At 44.0% G+C, this 13,725-nt stretch overlaps 1 protein-coding gene across 3 annotated transcripts in view; it reads right to left on the bottom strand.

Annotated features, from left to right (window-relative positions):
* RABGGTA (Rab geranylgeranyltransferase subunit alpha) overlaps nucleotides 1–13,725 on the bottom strand; it is a 94,515-nt gene that overhangs the window by 24,994 nt on the left and 55,796 nt on the right. For all 3 annotated transcript variants that reach the window (XM_077248936.1, XM_077248934.1, XM_077248935.1), the window contains one exon: nucleotides 4,738–4,826. In XM_077248936.1, coding sequence (XP_077105051.1) covers nucleotides 4,738–4,826 — 89 coding nt within the window. The remainder of the gene's footprint in view (nucleotides 1–4,737; nucleotides 4,827–13,725) is intronic.

The following is a 13,725-nucleotide window of genomic DNA, read 5'->3' as shown; positions in this document are numbered from 1 at the left end:
GGTTCAAATTCCACCAAGGACAACATCTGCAAGAAGTTTGTATGTTCTCCCAGTGTTTGTGTGGGTTTCCTCCAGGTTCTCCGGTTTCCTCCCACATTCCAAAGACTTATAATGATAGGAATCTAGATTGTGAGCCCCAACGGGGAAAAGTGCCAATAATGTATGTAAAGCACTGTGGAATTAATGGTGCTATATAAGCGAGTAAAATAAATAAATAAAAAATAAATAAATTTATTTTATCATGCGATCCACTGGAAAGCGGGAAAAAGTTCCAAGTTAGCTGAAATAAAATTGTGAAATTGCACTCTTTTGTGCACTAAATAGTTGACCTCGCAATATGATTCTCCAGGTAAGTACAATTATGCACATATTAAATGTGCATAGGTGTTTTTTTTCTGTAAGTGGTGAAAATTTTTCCCCTGTAAATTTGTTTTGAAAACCACACACCACAACTTTGCTTGTGTTGCCGTTATCCGAGACCCATAACACTTTCCATTTTCAGGCTATGGGGCTGTGTGAGGGCTTTTGTTTGTGCCCCGAGTTGGCATTTTTACCTATACCATTTTGGGGTAGATACAAATGTTTTCATTGCCTCTTATTGCATTTATTGTTATGTTGTGGTGGCCAAAAAAGTGGCTCTGGCGTTTAGATTTTTTCTCGTTACGCCATTTACCAATCAGATTAAATTTTATATTTTGATAGATTAGACTGTAGCAAATGCAGCAATACCAAATGTGTATTTTTTTGTTTTTATTTTTAATAGGTCAAAAAGGGGGATGATTTGAACTTGTGTTTTTTAAATTTTCAATAAAAATTTTTTTTTACACTGTATTTAATAGTCCACTAAGGGGACTTGCAGCTGCGATAGTCTGATAAGTAGTGCTATATATATATAGTTTAAATCACAATCTAATGCCAGCATCCACAAGAGAATTGTCATGAAAAGCATGGGGGATTTCAGCAGACCCACAGCTTTCATGGGAACCCACTAGCGTCCCCGCAAACATGTCTTGCGAGCCCCGATGGATGCAAGAAATGACGCGCCCCTCTGCCGATGCTTGTTAAAGGCTGTTGTCAAGATTGACAGTGGCATTCAACAGGTTAACAGCAGCAGGAGAAGCTTGCTTCTGTTAAAGCAAGGGTGGGGAACCTCCGACGCACGGGCACATGCGGCCTGTACTGGCTTTTCATGCGGCCCGCGGGAAGGTCCCCGGAGTCAGCAATGTACCGGCAGCAGCCACATCCTGTCGGCTGCCGGCCCTTTAACTCCGAGTGCATGGCACACAGGGTTCATCACAGAATGCTGCCTGCCCTGCACATGAATGGCGTCATCGGGGTATGCGGGGCTAATGACGGAGTGGGCAGGGTTAGCGCCGGGTGGGCGGGGCCAGCGCCAAATGCTCTCCCATCCTACTGTCTCGGAAGAGAAGCTGCTGCAGCCACAGAGTCCAGAGTGATCTCTGTGCTGGCAGCTCTGCAGGTGATCTGTGTCCCTCAGCTAATCTATGTGCCCACTGCGATCTCTGTGCCTCCCCCTGCTATGTGCCCCAATATGATCTCTTTGTTCCTCCAACTATAAGCCCCCTGTGATCTCTGTGCCTCCCAGCTATGTGCCCCCATGTCATCTCTGTGCCCCTCCTGTGATCCCTGTGATTTCTGTGTCCCCCAGTGATATGTTCCCCCTGCGATCTCTCTGCCCCGGCAGCTATATGCCACCCTGTGATTTCTGTGCCCCCCAACTATGTGCCCCCCTGTGATCTCTGTTCCCCTTGTGATCTCTCTGCCTCTCCAGCTATATGCCCCCTGTGATCTGTGCCCCCCAGCTATGTACCACCCATGATTTCTGTGTCCTCCAGCTATATGCCCCACTGTGATCTGTGCCCCCCAGCTATGTGCATCCCTGTGATCTCTGTGGCTCCCAGCTTTGTGCCCCCTTGCTATGTACCCCCTGCAATATTTGTGCTCCCATGTGATTTGTGCCCCCTGTGATCTGTCCTCTCCAGCTATGTGCCCCTCTGTGATCTCTGTGCCCCCAGCTATGTGCATCCCTGTGATGTCTGAGACTCCCAGCATTGTGACCCCTGCTATGTACCCCGTGATATTTGCACTCCCATGTGATCTGTCCCCTCCAGCTATGTGCCCCCCAGCTATGTGCCCCTCCGTGATCTCTGTGTTCCTCAGCTTTGTGCCTTCCTTTGATCTTTGTGCCCCACCCCCCCTTGTGATTTCTGTGCCCCCATGATCTTCGTGCCACCCCTGGAAAAGCAACTGTGAGAAGAAACATGATCAGCATCACCTATCAACACAGCTACACCAAAGAGAAGCAGCTCCAGTCGTCACATTAAGGGCGAGTTACCATAATTAATTGTTTGACTAAATATACCAGGGTAATTTTCAAGGTGATCATTTTTATGTGGCCCTCAGATGATGGTAGAAATTTCCAAATGGCCCCCGACCGGAAAAAGGTTCCCCACCCCTGTGTTAAAGGTACACGATGGCTGATTAAATCAGCCATCTGCTGGGAAGGATGCAGGTTCAGCATGTGAGCCCGCATCGAAAGGCAAAGACAAAGTCACATTCCATCAATTCTGTTTGTACGTATAATGCTAGCTAAATCTCTAGCCATATTCTAGCCGTGTAGTTTGTTAGCCCAGTTGCATCCTCACATTTCGAACCTTTCCACATCAGCTTATTTGTCATGTCTGTGCAGACCGGAGGTCACTCTGACACCAGCTATTAAATCCATCCTGGCAGCTCGCAAACTCCTTTCCTCCACATCTCACTGTAACTTGCTTGTTCCTTTCCATGTCCTCCCGTACAGCTTAAGGGTAACTTCACACAGGGCGTTTTTGCTGCATTTGTTTTCTGCAGCAAAACCTGTTCATCTTGGCAGGAAACTAGCTGTGCCAAAAATGCAGGTTTAGGTGCGTCTTTTCATGCGTTTTTTTTCTCTTTGTGCATGCCAATAATGTTGAGTGCACACAAGAGAAAAAAAAACAACTTCCTGTGGATAGATAGATTGATAGAATAGATACATTACTTGCGGTATCCTCTTCTCTGGCATTTTCCCACGGTCCGGAGGTTACCTCAGGTCAGGCTGGGAGGGGCGCAGGCTCAGTGACGTCACCACTAGTTACTGGGCCTGCGCCCACTCCGGCTCATTCATTCCCCAGTCGCTTACAGCCGGGAGTGGTCGCATTAGCAGCGCTCCCAGTAGTACGCTTTATTTCCCCCAGATTCTGCGTGGAACACTCGATATATCGGACTACGACGGATCAGGGAGTATACTTTCGCTTTTTTATTTTATTTTTATTACAGAAGATCGATGCTTGGAATGGAAGAATAATAAAAATATGGTCAAAACTGTGTGGTGTTTTATTTCATTAAAATACTTTTTTCTGCGTGTGTGTTTATTTAACCCTTTAACTGCTATTGGATTTTTAATGGATAGGTGTCTTATTGATGCCTCTCCATTACTAAGCCGGCTTAATGTCACCTTACAACAGCAAGGTGACATTAACCCCTCATTACCCTGCTTGCCACCGCTACATGGCAAGTGGGAAGAGCCAGGCAAAGCGCCGGAATTGGCGCATCTATTAGGTTGTTTGCCTTATCTGGGCAGCTGCGGGCTGCTATTTTTAGTCTAGGGTCCCATATCAATGGCCCCTTATCAGCCTGAGAATACCAACCCCCAGCTGTGAGCTTTAGCAAGGCTGGTTGTCAAAAATGGGAGGGACCCCACGCCATTTTTTAAAATTATTTATTTAAATATTTTTTTAAAAAAAGCGTGATAACCCCTCTATTCTTGGCAACTAGCCTTGCTGAAGCTCTGAGTTTTGTCTGGCTGGTTATCAAAATTAGGGGGAACCCACGCCACTTTTAAATTTATTATTTATTTATAGCGCAGGAGTGGCAGATGAAAACTTAGATTGTGAACCACAATGGGGACATTAATGATCTCTCAAGTGCTGTGGAATTAGTAGTGCAATATGAGTAAAATAAATAGCCAAGTCCATACAATGATTGTTAGAAACAAACATTGGAACCATTTGGACAAATAGATGGATAACATGCTAATAGGGGTCAACAAGCAATAGGTGCATGACATGAGGAATGCTGAACATTAAAAATTACCAACAAGTTAATTCTGTTAACCATATACATAACCTCCATTATGTTTTTCATATGAATTTTTGTTTGGTAATACGATATTCTCAATTTGAAGGCTTTGTTAGAGGGCACACCTGTGCTTGCAATGGACAGCCGGCCTCAGGCCCTTGTCATAAATACCTTTCCTACGTGCAAAAATGCCATTCACAGGAAGTGGATGACCACTTTGACCTAGTTTCTAAATGACCACATTGACTCTCTAATCCATTTTGGACCCAAGAGTGCCATCTTCAGGATTGTCAACAGCAGCAATGTTTACGTTCCTGGAGACTAACCCAATTGGTTAAAAACTGATAGCAATTGGATGCCATTTGCATGTAATTCAAGATCTGTTTTTTTTTAACTGCCAATTCACTTGAATATGTGATTCTGATCCACAAATTGGATCAAAATAGGACAGGCCTATCATTCGTGTGTGGAGGAGTCAGGAAATACATAATGGTTTGCCAAGCTAACAATTATGGGAATTGGACGTTGTACAAAGAATGAAATAAGACACCTAAAACATACTAGAATACTGTAGAATAGACATTCTGGAGCCTTGGCATTTATCACATTGTCACATACCTTGAGTGTATCGAAGTAACAAAGAGACTCGTTCTCATACAGTAATGGATCAAGGGCACGCATTAGGAGAATTATAGTCAGGAGGCACCCTATACACAAGAGAAGAGGTGAAGAGTTATGTCAAATTATGCACAGATAACTCACAATATTTAATGAGATGAAATTTTATTCCTATCCTCCTATGCTCCCTTGCAATTCACATTCACCGCCCAATACCCCCTCCATCACGACTCATATACATCAGCTCCTCAATCCTTCCCTCTCCCATGTACAGCTCCCATGCACTTCTCACCTTCCTGAAAAACCTCAGCCCATCTTGCCCAAACACACTGCACAAAAAAACTTCATACACTTCCAAAAACTACTTGCTTTTTATCTTCTTACTCCTTCTGATTTCAGGGGACATCTCCCCAAACCCCGGTCCCCCATTCCCCAACCTCAACCGCTACCCTACCTCATATCAAAACCATACTAACCTTATTAATATTACTTGCACTCCCTCATCTCTCCCTTTCAATTGTGCCCTTTGGAATCCACGGTCTGTATGTAACAAGCTTCCTTTCCTGCACAACTACTTTCTGAACAACTCTCTAAATCTGTTGGCCCTCACTGAAACCTGGATCCAGGACTCTGACACTGTCTCCCCTGCTGCCATTCCCCATGGTGGCCTTCAATTCTCCCATTCCCCAAGACCCACAAACAGACCTAGTGGTGGAGTCGGCATACTCTTGTCCCCACAATGCACGTTCCAGGTTATACCCCCAGTTCCATCACTCTCATTCCCTTTTTTTGAGGTCCACACCATCAGACTCTTCTGTCCCCTCTCCCTCAGAGTAGCGGTCATATACCGGCCCCCAGGCTCACCCACACACTTCCTGGACCACTTCTCTGCCTGGCTGCCGCACTTCATGTCCTCAGAACTACCAACCCTTATCCTGGGAGACTTCAACATCCCTATTAACAGCCCCACTTCCATATCTGCATCCCAGCTTCTATCACTAACCACTTCTCTAGGCCTCTCACAGCTCTCAACCTCTGAGACACACAAAGACGGTAACACCCTGGACCTGGTCTTTGTCCGGCTCTGTTCAATCTCCTACCTAGATAACTCACCGATTCCCCTCTCTGACCACAACATTCTCTCCTTCACACTCACAATTCCTCGCCCACCCCAGCACTCTCCTACCTATCACACATTCAGAAATCTACAAGCCAGTAACCCTCATACACTTTCAGACTCCTTACACTCATCATTGTCCCCAAACTCTTCTTTTTCCTGTCCTGATCTGTATATCACTACAACGCCACTCTTAGAAGCACCCTAGACCAAGTAGCTCCCCTCACCCTCAGAACCTCCAAACACAGAGTGAAACAGCCCTGGCTCACATCGCAAACCCGATTTCTCCAGCGATGCTCTAGGTGTGCTGAACGTTTATGGAGGAAAACTCGCAGACCAGAAGACTTCATCCACTTCAAATTTATGTTAAGAACCTATAACTCTGCCCTTCACCTCGCCAAACAGACCTACTACACCACCCTGATCTCCTCACTATCCAACAACCCCAAGAAACTTTTTAACGCCTTTCACTCCCTCCTCAGGCCAAAAGCACAAGACACTATCACAGACATTTGTGCTGATGACCTGGCCTCCCACTTTATAGAGAAAATAGACAATATCCGTCAGGAAATCCGCTCCCAGACACCAAGTGCAATGACTCCCATCCCTCCCTGCATCTCCCCTGGCTCACTCTCCACATTCGATCCCATCACAGAAGAAGTCTCCAAGCTCCTCTTTTCTTCTCGTCCGACTACATGCACCACCGACCCCATTCCCTCACACCTCCTCCAGTCTCTCTCTCCAGTCGTCACAACTCACCTAACTACAATTTTTAATCTCTCCCTCTCCTCTGGCATTTTCCCCTCCTCCTTCAAACACTCCATCATTACTCCATTACTAAAAAAAAAACCACCCTTGACCCATCATTCACAAACAACTACAGACCGGTCTCCAATCTCCCCTTCATCTCAAAACTCCTGGAGCGCCTGATCTACTCCCGCCTTACCCGTTACCTCTCCACTCATTCCCTCCTAGACCCTTCACAGTCCGGTTTCCGCCCCCTACATTCGACAGAAACTGCACTCATCAAGGTGACCAATGACCATCTGACAGCAAAATGTAATGGTGACCACTCTCTGCTCATTCTCCTGGACCTCTCTGCAGCTTTCGACACTGTTGACCACCCTCTCCTACTCTCTAGGCTCCAGTCACTAGGCATTAAGGACACTGCTCTCTCCTGGTTCTCCTCCTACCTTTCTGAACGCTCCTTCAGTGTTCTGTTCTCTGGCTCCACTTCATCTCCTCTTCCTCTCACTGTTGGGGTACCTCAGGGCTCAGTCCTTGGCCCCCTTCTCTTCTCCCTTTACACAGCCCCAATTGGACAGACCATCAGCAGATTTGGCTTTCAGTATTATCTTTAAGCTGATGACACACAACTATACACGTCATCCCCTGACCTTACCCCCACTGTACTACAGAACGCCACTGACTGTCTGTCTGCAGTCTCCAACATCATGTCCGCTCTCTATCTGAAACTCAACCTCTCCAAAACTGAACTTCTTCTGCTCCCGCCTTCTACTAACCTCCCTAAATCTGACATTTCCCTCTCCGTGGGTGGCACCATAATAACGCCCCGGCAGCAGGCACGCTGTCTGGGTGTTATTTTTGACTCCGATCTCTCCTTTACCTCCCACATACAATCTCTTGCCCGCTCGTGCCGCTTACACCTAAAGAACATCTCTAGAATCCGCCCTTTTCTCACCATGGAGACAACAAAAACTCTCACTGTCGCCCTAATCCACTCCCGCCTGGACTACTGCAATGCTCTATTAATTGGCCTCCCCCTCACGCGACTTTCTCATCTCCAGTCTATCCTTAATGCGGCAGCTAGGGTCGTCCATCAGGCTAATCGTTACTCGGACGTGTCCGCTCTTCGCCAGTCGTTACACTGGCTGCCCATTCATTACAGGATACAATTCAAAGTACTTGTTCTCACCCACAAAGCTCTCCACATTGCGGCACCCCCTTACATCTCCTCCCTCATTTCTGTCTATCGGCCTAGCCGACCACTGCGCTCTGCAAACGACTTTCAACTAACCTCTGCACTAATCCGTACCTCCCACTCCCGACTCCAAGACTTCTCCCGTGCTGCGCCAATCCTCTGGAATGCTCTACCCCAAGATATTAGGACCATCCACAACTTGCATAGTTTTAGGCGCTCGCTCAAAACACATTTGTTCAGAGCGGCCTATCATGTTCCCTAATCAAAGTCATTTTATGTTTGTGTGTGTGTGTGTAGCCAATTCACTATCTCCATCTACCCCCCACCCCCTGAAGATGGCTGGACCATCATTGTAAATACATCATTGTAAATACACACCTGTACTTTGTATCTCCCCACCTCATTGTAGATTGTAAGCTCTCACGAGCAGGGTCGTCTTAGTTTGCTTTATTACTGTATTGTTAACGTTGTTACCTATGACTGTTGTGTTTGAAACTGTCAAACTGTAAAGCGCTGCGGAATATGTTGGCGCTATATAAAGATTATTATTATAGATTGGCCATTGTGTCCATACAATGGCCGGTGATGGAGGAATATGTGACTAGACCAGTCCATAGTTGTCAGTTTGTGGAAACTGCTCTAAATGCTGCACTACCTCTTAATCCTCTTCCCTAAATCCTGACCGCGCCCTGATCTGTATCACTAGGTTTTAATAACTTTGGAAAGATACTTCCATTCAAAACAATTCTAAGAATATTTTTCCGTCACACATTTAATTCCATGTCAATGATAAACTTTGATCAATGAAAATGTATTTATGGAGGGGAAAAAAATATAATTCAGAAGTTGGCAAAAATGTTATTAAGTTTGCAATTTTCAAAACAGGTAATTCTAGCAGAAAATATAGCTAATAAATAATTCTTTATATCAACATCTTTAAAAGCTCTTGCAATTTGCTAGTAAGTTAGAAGGGCTAAAAATTTAGGAGCAATATACATGTGTGTGTGTATATATATATATGTGTATGTATATATATATATATATATATATATATATATATATATATATATATATATATATATATATATATATATATATATATATACACACACACACATACACACACACACATACAGTACAGACCACAAGTTTGGACTCATCTTCGCATTTAAAGATTTTTCTGTATTTTCATGGCTATAAAAATTGTACATTCACACTGAAGGCATCAAAACTATGAATTAACACATGTGGAATTACATACTTTACAAAAAAGTGTGAAACAACTGAAATTATGTCTTATATTCTAGGTTCCTCAAAGTAGCCACCTTTTGCTTTGATGACTGCTTTGCACACTCTTGGCATTTTCTTGATGAGCTTCAAGAGGTAGTCTCTGGGAATGGTCTTCCAACAATCTTGAAGGAGTTCCCAGAGATGCTTAGCACTTGTTGGCCCTTTTGCCTTCACTCTGCGGTCCAGCTCACCCCAAACCATCTCGATTGGGTTCAGGTCTGGTGACTGTGGAGGCCAGGTCATCCTGCGTAGCACCCCATCACTCTCCTTCTTGGTCAAATAGCCCTTGGAGCCTGGAGGTGTGTTTGGGGTCATTGTCCTGTTGAAAAATAAATGATGGTCCAACTAAAACGCAAACCAGATGGAACAGCATGCCGCTGCAAGATGCTGTGGTAGCCATGCTGGATCAGTATGCCTTCAATTTTGAGTAAATCCCCAACAGTGTCACCAGCAAAGCACCCCCACACCATCACACCTCTTCCTCCATGCTTCACGGTGGGAACCAGGCATGTAGAGTCCATCCGTTCACCTTTTCTGCGTCGCACAAAGACACAGTGGTTGGAACCAAAGATCTCAAATTTGGACTCATCAGACCAAAGCACAGATTTCTACTGGTCTAATGTCCATTCCTTGTGTTCTTTAGCCCAAACAAGTCTCTTCTGCTAGTTGCCTGTCCTTAGCAGTGGTTTCCTAGCAGCTATTTTACCATGAAGGCCTGCCGCACAAAGTCTCCTCTTAACAGTTGTTGTAGAGATGTGTCTGCTGCTAGAACTCTGTGTGGCATTGACCTGGTCTCTAATCTGAGCTGCTGTTAACCTGCGATTTCTGAGGCTGGTGACTCGGATAAATTTATCCTCAGAAGCAGAGGTGACTCTTGGTCTTCCTTTACTGGGGCGGTCCTCATGTGAGCCAGTTTCTTTGTAGCGCTTGATGGTTTTTGCCACTGCACTTGGGGACACTTTCAAAGTTTTCCCAATTTTTCGGACTGACTGACCTTCATTTCTTAAAGTAATGATGGTCACTCATTTTTCTTTACTTAGCTGCTTTTTTCTTACCATAATAGAAATTCTAACAGTCTATTCAGTAGGACTATCAGCTGTGTATCCACCAGACTTCTGCTCAACACAACTGATGGTCCCAACACCATTTATAAGGCAAGAAATCCCACTCATTAAACCTGATAGGGCACACCTGTGAAGTGAAAACCATTCCCGGTAACTACCTTTTGAAGCTCATCAAGAGAATGCCAAGAGTGTGCAAAGCAGTCATCAAAGCAAAAGGTGGCTACTTTGAAGAACCTAGAATATAAGATATATTTTCAGTTGTTTCACACTTTTTTGTTAAGTATATAATTCCACATGTGTTAATTCATAGTTTTGATGCCTTCAGTGTGAATGTACAATTTTTATAGTCATGAAAATACAGAAAAATCTTTAAATGAGAAGGTGTGTCCAAACTTTTGGTCTGTACTGTACATACTTCGAAATATAGGAAGTGTGTTAACTCTTCAGGTGCTTCAAAGGAATTAATGCACAGTGGAATCAAAAAACAAATCAAAATTACATTTTGTCAACCAAAATGTTGCTTTAGCTTCACATTTAATTCTCACAACCTGTAATAAAAGTAATGAAAAGAAAATGCACCAAAGAATGTGCCAAGCAATTTCTACTGAATGCACTGGAAGTCAGAATCGGTTTGCAGCTAATATTGCACTTTTCTGCCCAGCTGATTCTGGACACAATGTAACATTTGCCAAGGGGCCAAAATGGCAGACACTTCCCCACAAGGAAAGTCATTTTGGAAACTAAACGCCTCAAGGAATTTATCTTTTCGGACCTATAGTTGCTTGCTGCTTAAAAAGTTTAACACTGAGACATTAAAAACAATATAAGAAAATGGATCCCACAATAATTCTCCCAAATGTGGCAAAATACAAAACTCTGTAGACACATGGCAGGGCTTGAAAGGTAAGAAACACCATTTGGATTTTGGAGTCCAGATTTGTCTCAATAGTTTGCAGTGGATGTTGCAGAGTGAAAATTGCAAATATGCCACTTAGTGCCCAATACAGAGAGCCCAGCTTGAGCTACATGAGACGAGCCCAATAAATTGGTAAGTTGTCAGTACCCAACAATTGAGGACTCCTCTCAATATGGAGATTGGTGGTGGTCAGACACTCCCACGATCAGCTGAACGTTACGTCGGAAGTGGTCCGAGTTTATTAATATACAGGCTAAACTCGGCAGTGGCCACCAAGCAATGTATGGGGCTACGGAGTACTGCAGCACAATTTCAATGGGAGATAGAGCGCAGTACTTCTGTAACCACTAAGCAATGGACAGGGTTGCTATGTTCTGGCCGAACATTTTAGTTCCAGCAGCTGCTGGAGCAGTTTCCAGGGATCGCGCCAGCTGTTTGATATCCACTGATAAGCTATCAATTGGGTGGGTCAGTAATGATTAGACCTGGAAATCCCCTTGAAGCACATTCTACCTTCTGCAGAAACTCCATGTAATGTTCACGTTAACTGTGGTTAGAAGGGGCCAATAGACTTTCATACTGTGGATTTTACTAGAATTATATTTTGGGAGCCATGCCACTTTTCCAGCGCCTTTGAGCTACTTTGTAATAGAAAACTTCAGTTTCTCTGTTGAGAGATCTGAATAGTGGCTGGTTTGCCTCTTTTATTTGTGCTATTGGGGGCAATTTTTTTTTTTTAAATCCCTTTTTATTCTAAATTTTCAAAAAACAGAATGAACAAAAACAGCAATTCAAGATTCGAATAGCTGTAACTTTTCCTTACAGGGCCAAATAAGGGCTTGCTTTTTGCAGAACATGAGGTTTTCAGGGATGCCTTTTATAATATATTTATTTGGAATGAATAAGCATTGCAGAGTATTAGACCAGCAATCAGACCAGTGAAAGTCGAGGACCCATACTAGGGTTGTTTATCCATCTACGCTGATCATGGGAGAACCTTACAGGCCACCGTAGCTTCGTGACTTTGCAGCCACAACTCTGCCTGGGGTGATAAATGGCGTCGAGCGACACCGCACTGCGAAAATGGGGAAAAAAAGTAGCCCCCCTCCCTCAAATAAGCAGATAGAATTAGGAGGGGTTAAGCGGCCCCAATTGGTGGTATATAGTTAATGCCCTCTGAGGATGTTGCTGGCTGCTTGTGGATATTGGATGTTGACCACCTTTAGGGACTCTATTGTTATTACTGAAATGCACATATTATAATCTAAAATCATTTTTGCAATGGAGTTTCAATACAAACTTTACCGTTTTGCTTGCTTTCCTTCACATTCAACTAGCCAGTAACAGCTCAAAGAGACAGACATAAGTTAATAATAATATATAATAATAATAATAATTATTTTTATTTATATAGCGCCAACATATTCCGCAGCGCTTTACAAATTATAGAGGTGACTTGTACAGACAATAGACATTACAGCATAACAGAAATCACAGTTCAAAACAGATACCAGTAGGAATGAGGGCCCTGCTCGCAAGCTTACAACCTATGAGGAAAAGGGGAGACACGAGAGGTGGATGGTAACAATAGCTTTAGTTATTTGGACCAGCCATAGTGTAAGGCTCGGGTGTTCATGTAAAGCTGCATGAACCAGTTAACTGCCTAAGTATGTAGCAGTACAGACATCGAGTGCTATTAACTGCATAAAGTGTATGAGAACATGATGAGAGGAACCGGATTATGTTTTTTTTTTTTTTTTTAGGCCACACAGGGATAGTTAGGTTAATGTGTTGAGGCGGTAGGCCAGTCTGAACAGATGAGTTTTTAGGGCACGCTTAAAACTGTGGGGATTGGGGATTAATCGTATTAACCTAGGTAATGCATTCCAAAGAATCGGCGCAGCACGTGTAAAGTCTTGGAGACGGGAGTGGGAAGTTCTGATTATTGAGGATGCTAACCTGAGGTCATTAGCGGAGCGGAGAGCACGGGTAGGGTGGTAGACTGAGACCAGAGAGGAGATGTAGGGTGGTGCTGAGCCATGGAGTGCTTTGTGGATGAGGGTAGTAGTTTTGTACTGGATTCTGGAGTGGATGGGTAGCCAGTGTAATGACTGGCACAAGGTAGAGGCATCGGTGTAACGGTTGGTGAGGAATATGATTCTGGCAGCAGCATTCAGGACAGATTGGAGCGGGGAGAGTTTGGTAAGAGGGAGGCCGATTAGTAGAGAGTTACAATAGTCCAGACGAGAATGAATAAGTGAGACAGTAAGTTACAAACTTTCCAGTTAGACTGTCAGAAGGAGCTCACTGACGAATTCTCAGGCGAAGACGTCGGCAGCTTTCATTAGTGCGGTTTCCTCACACACAGACAGCACTATGTCCATACGATGGCAAACATCAACAGCTGTCAGCTGTATAGCAACAACTGGGGCTGTTTATCCCATCTGTTGTTTATTTTTTATGACAAAATACAATCATTGAAGTAAAAGAAATAAAAATGCCCAAAAAGGCAACCTAACCTTAAGTAATTCCTTGCAAAGTTTCTCACAACATAATAATCTTTATATAGCGCTAACATATTCCGCAGCGCTTTACAGTTTAACAGTTTGAAACACAACAGTCATAAGTAACAACGTTAGCAATACAATAATTAAAGCAC

This window comes from Ranitomeya variabilis, chromosome 1, assembly GCF_051348905.1.
Source record: "Ranitomeya variabilis isolate aRanVar5 chromosome 1, aRanVar5.hap1, whole genome shotgun sequence".
In the NCBI taxonomy this organism is placed as follows: Eukaryota; Metazoa; Chordata; class Amphibia; order Anura; family Dendrobatidae; genus Ranitomeya; species Ranitomeya variabilis.
This window is presented reverse-complemented; position numbering and strand designations above follow the sequence as displayed.